The sequence below is a fragment of the Monodon monoceros genome, unplaced genomic scaffold (genome assembly GCF_005190385.1).
Source record: "Monodon monoceros isolate NGI ecotype Baffin Bay Population unplaced genomic scaffold, NGI_Narwhal_1 Super_Scaffold_1, whole genome shotgun sequence".
NCBI classification, from domain to species: domain Eukaryota; kingdom Metazoa; phylum Chordata; class Mammalia; order Artiodactyla; family Monodontidae; genus Monodon; species Monodon monoceros.
Genome location: NW_021703765.1, coordinates 18,755,836 through 18,763,848, shown reverse-complemented (window position 1 = coordinate 18,763,848; position 8,013 = coordinate 18,755,836). Strand labels below are relative to the sequence as shown.

Genomic DNA, 8,013 nt, shown 5'->3' with positions numbered 1-8,013 from the left:
TGATTGAATATTGGCATTTTTTTTTTCAGACGAAGGAGGAGACAGTTAAGTCATCTGCATCTTAGTAAACCCATTTTGAAAAAAAAATCAAGAAAGCAACAAAATCAATCAGCTCTGTCACACTACTTGCAATTTTCTCATTGGATGGTCGTTGAACTTCACTTGTTTTTTTTGTTTTTGTTTTTTTCCAAAAATCTGACCATGTATTCAGAAACACCTCACTGCACACTACTTCTGGCTACACATGTAGGTAACGCTTTAATCATTTTGTTAAATCACAGCCACTTTGATTATGTTATGTTTCCGATGATATAAACATTGGAAGGCACAGTGGTAACATTGTAGCATTCTAACCTTGTACCTCTGAAAATCCCAGAAGAGGGTCACAAACGCAACATTACAATTCAGACAAACTCTTTTTGCCATGTCTTGGTAATGCTGCTTGTTAATATCTACACATGATGTGACTTTTAAGTCCTGTGTTCCCAAAAGACTGAAGAAACAACTTTCTACTTATTTATGAATGAAAAGCAACATCAGGGTCAGCATTTCATCCTGCACTACCCCTCCGGAAGCAGAGTTGGCACTACAGGTTATGAGAACAAACCGGGGAAAGGGACAGAAATAAGACCAAAAAAAAAAAAAAAAAAAAAAAAAATCCGTATTTACAGTAAAATCTTTCTTTTAAAAAAGTTAATCAGTACTATTTTTTTACAGGAGAAAAAAGTCTGAAACAAATGAACAAAAGCTTACCATAGTCACTAAATTTTTAATATATATTTATATATATATTTATATATATATTTGTCATAGGTCTATAAGATCCATCTGTTCCTCCTACCCTAAGGAATGGCTAATGTCATCACTTCGCTGTCATCAGGATGTTTGCTGGTTTTGTTACGAGGGCAGCCGAGCTTCCCTTATTCGATATCCGGTAATTATAAACACTAGCTGACTTGAATACCAACAAAAATGGTCATGTAGTTTTCTTCAGAAGTACACTTTTTCATTATTGCAAGTTTACAATTTTTTTAAATTAAATATTTTTTTTTCAGACTTACAAATTAATTATATATTTTTTTTTTTCCAAAAGAAGTTTAGGCACAAATGCATTGTTCCACAGTGTGGAAAGATTGCCATTCAGTCTCTGGGCTGCGTCTCAGCCTGCACATACTGCTTTGAACATTCTGAATGATATGTTAAAGAGAGTCATCCCCCAAGTTGCACTTTTTTTCTTTCTTTTTTTTTTTTTGTTTGTTTTTCGGTTTTTTGATCATTGGGAATGCTGAAACCTCTTGCGTCTGCGATTCATAACTACTCAGACTTGTCTTATATTACAAAAAAAGGGGTTAAGGACAAGTGTTTATGTGGGTTTAAGATAATACAGCTGTTAAGGAAGTGGTCTCTTGTATTAATGAAGCAATGTGGCAACTTGGACCTGAGAAAGAAGAGAGAAAGATGAATTAATACGGTTATAACAGAAAAAAGGAAAGCTTTTATTTTTAAACTTGTTTTTTTCTTCCCAAGGGGGAAAAAAAGTCTGTGCATTTGGGTCAAATATGGCTTTCATGGCTGATGCCTTGGTAAGAGTAACAAAGGAGAGCTTTCAGAAATGGCTGAAAACAAACTTGCCCTTTTACATCTGTCCCATGTGATTGGACGCGTCTCCCATGCCGGGGTGAGGCCCCGCCAAGGAGAGCGGGGGCGGCTCCGAGGACACCTTCTCCTCTTCCCTTCTTTTCAGACATGCAGCTTTCGGATTCAGATTCCTTTCTGTGGAAGAGGAAAGCACAGAGCATTTAGGTCACATCCAGGGCTTCTGGTCCAGGGCAGTCATGCAACGTTTCTGTGGGGCTGTTGATCCTTCCTCTCAGTTTCTACCTTCCAGAACAAGAGGACCAGCTAGGAAAATGCACACGACTGTCATTCATTCGCTCAGTGGCTAGTAAAGGTCGAACTCCCTGGTGAAACTGTGCAGTCACTTTACAGTCTGAGAAAGTTGGTAAAGCAAACGTCCCCAGCTCCGGTTACTGATAGGACCTATGGAAACGTCCTAAGGCAGCATCAGTTACAAGAACAATCCCAGGATTCAGTTACAGGAGAAAGGGGAGCTGCCTCATAGATTTAGATGAGATTGAATCAATGATTCTGAAGGATGCCTAAGAGTCTACTCTCTGCCCCTGCTCAAGGCCGCCAGAGCATCTCTGCTCTCTCCAGCGGCGTGCGGCCGTGACCTCTGCGTGGAGGCCAGCCGGCCGGCACTGACCTCGGACTTGCTGCTCCAGGCTGAGGATGACGGCCACGGCCTGGTGGAGGATCAGAAGCTTGGTCTGGGGCTTGTCACTCTTGAGGTGCAGCTGCACCATGCGGCCCAGCTCCTTGAACGCCTCGTTGATGTCACGGACCCGCAGGCGCTCCCGGGCATTGTTAGCCATCCTCCTCTCCTTCTCCCGCTCCGCCTTTTGCTCCGGCGTCAGGTCTTCGTCATCGTTATTGCTGCGGGACAAAAGGGAAAACGTGACATTTTCCAAAGGGGTGGGGAAAAAGACAGTTTCTAAATTCCTTTTGTTTTCTTTCTGAGTTTTCAGGGAACTCTTCCATCTCAGGATCTTGTCCTTGGCAGAATTTACCATCCACCTGGGCTTGGCGTTGCTTTAGGTGGCTGTGACAGTCGCTACGCCAGACGTTTGATGTCTCCTGGACATGAAACCCAAACCCAACAGGAGAGGTTCAAGTTGGGGCCCCGAGTGCACCATATGGATGGAGGGGAGCAAAAAGGAAAACATAGCTTCCATCCCTAAGGTTACGCACGGCAGAGCGCTGTCAACTTCAGCTCGAGCTACACTTCAGGACCGCGATTCAGAAAGTGTTTTAGACTGAAGCTGTTCTTTCTTAAAAAAAACTTTCATACTGTGACATCCGAAACCCAAGGAGAACCAGGGATTGAAAAATGATGTGGATAGGTCAAAATAAAGACGATGCAGCTCAAACAGGATTAAGAAGGTCCTACATTCAAGACAACAGAGCAATGGGAGTAAACACGGGGGCCTGCTGTCTATTAACCAGCTTGGAAGGCTTGGTCAGTCCACTTAATGTATCTGAGTCTCGCTTTTTCCATGTATTAAATAGAAAGGTTAGAGAAACATCATCTCCATGGCCTTTAACTTTATGGATGTTTATGATTCCCCAGACAAGTTGGGGAAACCTGAGTTGACATGAGTTCTAGGCAAACCCAACCCAACCCAACCCAACCCAAACACTTACTGGTTATCAATACCCATGATCTCATTGTGAGTCAAAAATGAAGCCCAAAAGGTCATCCCTGATTATGAGAACAGAGATATCACATGATTCATATCAAAGGCATGGTTGGAGCCAGGAGTCTGGAAAGGGAAGATAACTTCTGTTTCTGGGTGTCATGCTGACAAATTAGAAACTTTTGAATGGGGGGCAAATAGGATGATGAGCCACCTGGAAAGCATGTCATATCAGGAAGATCTCATGGCGTCAAGGCTTCAAATAATACCTGGGCAATCACGTAAAAGAGAGAGGTGTTGAAAATGTCTAAGGAAGGCAGAACAGAAGAGAGCAAAGAACCCTGAGCGGAACTAAATTAATTGCTGAATTAACAATGAATTAACATGAGCAAGAACCTTTTCTGAGTGTGAGAGATATAAAAAATGAAGTAAGCTTCACTCAAAAGCAAGAGAGTCTTCACTGCAAGAAACAATATCGAGGTGGCCATCCGTAAGGATGTTAACCTAGAGATCTGAGCACTGACCCCAAAGACCATCAAGGTGAGCCTCTACTCTAAAGTTCCATGAATCTGAAAGGCTCACAGAATAAAGATGTTAATCGCAACCTTCCAGAGCTGGAGGAACACGTGGGAAGTTATCTACTCAATTCAATGCACACTTAGCGAGTATTGGCTTAAAATGTATAGCCTTCCACTGTGGAGAATGTCTGGGTAACTTCCAAATCGCACTAAGGATCCACTACGATGGAGAAGCCCCAATCAATCAGAAATGGAGCGGATTCTTGGGTTGTAGCACATGCTGCTCATAAAGATGACGTAAGTAAGCCAAGAACACTTATAAAGGAGGCAGACACCAAAGAAAGATGCTGTAAGACTTGGCTCGTCTTTCCTGTAGGTTAAACTCCCTTCCAGATGGGACTGTCTGCCTCGAATGCGTGCTGGTGAACGCGCAACTAAACTGAACCCATCGGAAAGTGCTCTCTTTCTCCGCCATCTGATTCTCCTCCTCATTTCCTTGCTGGTCCCGCTCTCTCCCACCCGTGACCTCTGCTGATGCCAAGGAAATCAAGATTGCTATTAATTCACACCCACATTCTGACACACAGATAGGACGTAATAAGTGAAAAGAGAACAGAGTTGAGTTTCTGCTCATCCCATCCTGAAGTTAAAAATCTGGGTGATGTTTTTACGCATCAAACATATGCGACACCTTTTCCAAAGTGGGCCTGAAAATGGGAATTTGTTTTCCAAGGGTATTCAGGGCAATAATGAATGAGAATTGGTTAACCTCTTATAAATAAATTGGTTATGCGAAGAAAACTGCCTAGATTTGGAAAGTCTCGCCTTACAACATGGTTTTGGGGGCCTAAGTAAATGTCAAAACAGTGACCTTTTAAAAGAAGGTTCTTAACAGCGAGTTAAAATGTTGTACTGAAACATCAAAGAATCCATTGATATGCATGCGTTATGACCGCTAGTTAAATTACCAAGAGCTGACTGATCTAACAGAGAAGCTGGTAAGGATGTGAAAGGCCCTTCTTGGGATGTCTTACCAATGTGGCCAAGTCAGGAAACTCTGTAGCAACGGTGAAAAGTGGTAAGGTAGAAGCTTCCAGAATTTCTGAAACTGTGGTAGAACTTGTAATAAGATTTATCTCAATAACTATAAAGGCAATGTGAAAAGGCGGCATGTCCTTAATTCCTAAAGGACGCCAGGTATAACCTTGAGAACGATAGCCTTGAAAAGGGAGGTATCGTCTTAGTACAATTCATTTAGTTTGCAAATAAAAACCATCCAAGGGAACTGAGGTAAAGAACATGGGTGTCACAATACTCAAAAAAAAAAACAAAAAAACAAAAAAACAAAAAACCCATCTGATTATCAGATTAAAGTTCAAGGAGATAGATTCTAGTTTAAAGATATCGGGGACTTAAGAAAACCAACCAGAAGCTATTTTCCTGAAGTTGCATTTTCTGCCGAGAGAAAAAAAAATGAGCAATTTAGGTATTGCTCTTATACATACCAACATGTTTAGAATAAAGCTGGGAAATCAGTACTTTCTCACTTTTGAGGTAAGAAAAAAGTGACCGTTGCGCATACATCGATTGAGCTTTCAATAGAGCTAAGCTCTCTTTTTAGAAATATTTTCCAAAGAACATTTACGACCAAATTTGTAGAATAAGTATAGTTTTACAAATCGACTGCTTGCATTTGAATCAGTTACAAATTGTTTTTGCCGTGTGTCATTATTAGCACTGGGTCCAAATTCATAAATGCAAAGATATTTTTGGCTTTCCTAGAGCACAGGTATCTCAAACGATACTTTCGTACCTCTAGAGCAAAGCCTTTCACTTTCTTTTCAGCTGCAGATTTACCTGCCAGGAAAAAACTGAATAGTTTCTTCCTGTTCTGTTCACTTCATCAAAGTCCAATAAAGGAATTAAATGAAGCGACAGTATTATATACTGTTACCTAGATCTTGACCTAGTAATGGATTTGATATCCTTCTTGTCGTCATCTAATTTCTTGTCCTCGGAAGATTTCGTGTCTTGCAGGTTTTCATCGCCCTCGTCGTCGGATTTGATCTCAGAGCTGCCGGAGGAGACACTCTGGCCCTGCAGTCCTGGTGGCATGCCTGCAGAAAATAAAGAGACCAGGTGACACGGCCACCAAAGCCTCGAGGCACAGACACGCGCACCCCAGACTGGAGAGCTGCCAGCTATACAGTTCAGACCGCCGAGCTGTGTGATCTGTCCCTTTTTTCATGGTCTTTGGTGAAGTTTGAAAAATGCACCTGCAGAAACAAGTTTTCCCTGCATTGGCTCTGAGGTTAAATTCTATTTTGCAATCTTTTAGAGTAGACGGTAATTTCACTGTCTACAAAACATCAACTTAATTGCAATGAAAATCATAATCATGAAAATCACACACCGCAATGTTCTGATTAAGAACCCAAGTAAATATCGGCTATTATATTGAGCTTCTTCCATATGCAATGATTTAATAGAAAAATGTCCTTAAAATATAATTCCCAGGGAGTATATGCTAAATATGTACAGTCAAGACTTCAATAGCTACCCTAATGATATTCTGAAATTAGGCTCCTCTTATCCTCAAGGAGTAACCAGCATTTAAAAATGGTACCTATGGAAAGCAGTTACTGCTCAATGAAGACATTTCTAGCTCTATTACTGCTCAACTTTCCAAGATCACAATATATTTTAAAACGTGACCCCAATGTAATCATTTATTTCTAAGCTAGAAGTGCGTCGATTTAGTGTTTCCTTCTATTTGTAATCTGTAGAGTCTAGAACTTTATCACTCAAACTCTCGTCAGTGGACCGGGAGCATCCTTATCCCCTGGGAGCCCATTAGAAATGCAGGACCCCAGGGGCTTCCCTGGTGGCGCAGCGGTTGAGAGTCCGCCTGCCGATGCAGGGGACGCGGGTTCATGCCCCGGTCCAGGAGGATCTCACATGCCGCGGAGTGGCTGGACCCGTGAGCCATGGCCGCTGAGCCTGCGTGTCCGGAGCCTGTGCTCCGCAACGGGAGAGGCCACAACAGTGAGAGGCCCGCGTACCGCAAAAAAAACAAAAAGAAAAATAAAAAAAAGAAAGGGCCATCAAAGTATTACTATTCAATTAAAAATGGCAGGCATACCCACATATATAATTCACACCCAAGATTCTTACAATGCTTAACAGGTGGGCAAATGCTTATACATATTATTCCTTCTTGTGCCACTGTTATCATTTTTATTCTCAACGTGAGGGGAATGAGGAGATGTTATGTAGGCATTTTCGGGTCACCTGGCCAGCCAGTCCGCACAAGGACCCTGGGACCCAGGTCTTGCCCCTGCGGCACAGCTACCTGGGGTCCTGGGAAGCCGAAAGGAGTCAGTGGTACGAGGCAATAAGGACGGGGCTTGATGACTCAAGAGCGAAAATCATCCCAGTTCCATGTTTGAAATGTACCTACATTTCCTTCCATCGTAAGCAACAAAAACCATTTCCTTCCTTCCTCTTCATTTGGAAACATCACTGTCAGGCTACAACTAACCACATTAAAGGATCTGAATGAGCACAGTGTGGAAATAGCTAAAATCACATTTCCTCTCATCAGTCTGTGGTCTCATTCCCTGCTGAAATAGGAGCAGGATTTCCGAGGATGCTGGAGCAAAACAGTTACTGAAGAAACACAATTAGCCAGCGACGTTTGAAATCCTTTCCCATTTACTTACCATCTTTGTATCAAAATGGATTCTTGGTGATCTGCCAGTGCTTCCTGAGGGATGAATGAGTAAGCATGGGATCCACAAGGGATCTATTGTTTCAGTGAGGTCAGAAGCGCCCGCGGAGGCGGACCTACCTCTGTAAGGGTCCTGGGGTGGGTTCAAATCAGGGGACGTTGCAGACTGGACAGGAAGCTGTGGAACTGGCACCTGGTTTGGGACAAGAGAATGGCTGCCCCTCAGGGCCACGCCATCTTCACGATGGGCCCCAACCTGAAAGGGCAAGAGGAACCGTAGAGTTTAGTGGGAATCAGAGGTGTGACGGCTACTTCCAGGGCAGCAAGGACCCAATGAAGGGAGACTAACCTTTGAAAAACAATACTCCCAAATGCATTTCACTAGAGGGCGCTAAAGGACCACGCATGCACCTAGAGTACCCAGCAAAAAACACTTTAACACTCAGTAAGATGCTGTGCTGTACATCCAGTGACAAATATGGCAGAGTAGCTCAGGCAGGTAAAACGT

The 8,013-nt window shown here is 42.7% G+C and overlaps 1 protein-coding gene across 24 annotated transcripts in view; it reads right to left on the bottom strand.

Annotated features, from left to right (window-relative positions):
- TCF4 (transcription factor 4) overlaps positions 1 to 8,013 on the bottom strand; it is a 360,905-nt gene that overhangs the window by 3,033 nt on the left and 349,859 nt on the right. For 14 of the 24 annotated variants that reach the window (XM_029217316.1, XM_029217380.1, XM_029217397.1 and 11 more), the window contains 5 exons: positions 7,626 to 7,761; positions 5,730 to 5,892; positions 2,267 to 2,496; positions 1,633 to 1,773; positions 1 to 1,438 (listed from right to left, as the gene is read on the bottom strand). The exon at positions 1 to 1,438 is cut by the window's left edge. In XM_029217316.1, the coding sequence (XP_029073149.1) occupies positions 1,637 to 1,773; positions 2,267 to 2,496; positions 5,730 to 5,892; positions 7,626 to 7,761 (666 nt within the window). In that variant the 3' untranslated portion in view covers positions 1 to 1,438; positions 1,633 to 1,636. The remainder of the gene's footprint in view (positions 1,439 to 1,632; positions 1,774 to 2,266; positions 2,497 to 5,729; positions 5,893 to 7,625; positions 7,762 to 8,013) is intronic. The other 10 variants (XM_029217406.1, XM_029217344.1, XM_029217352.1 and 7 more) reach the window with 3 other exon arrangements.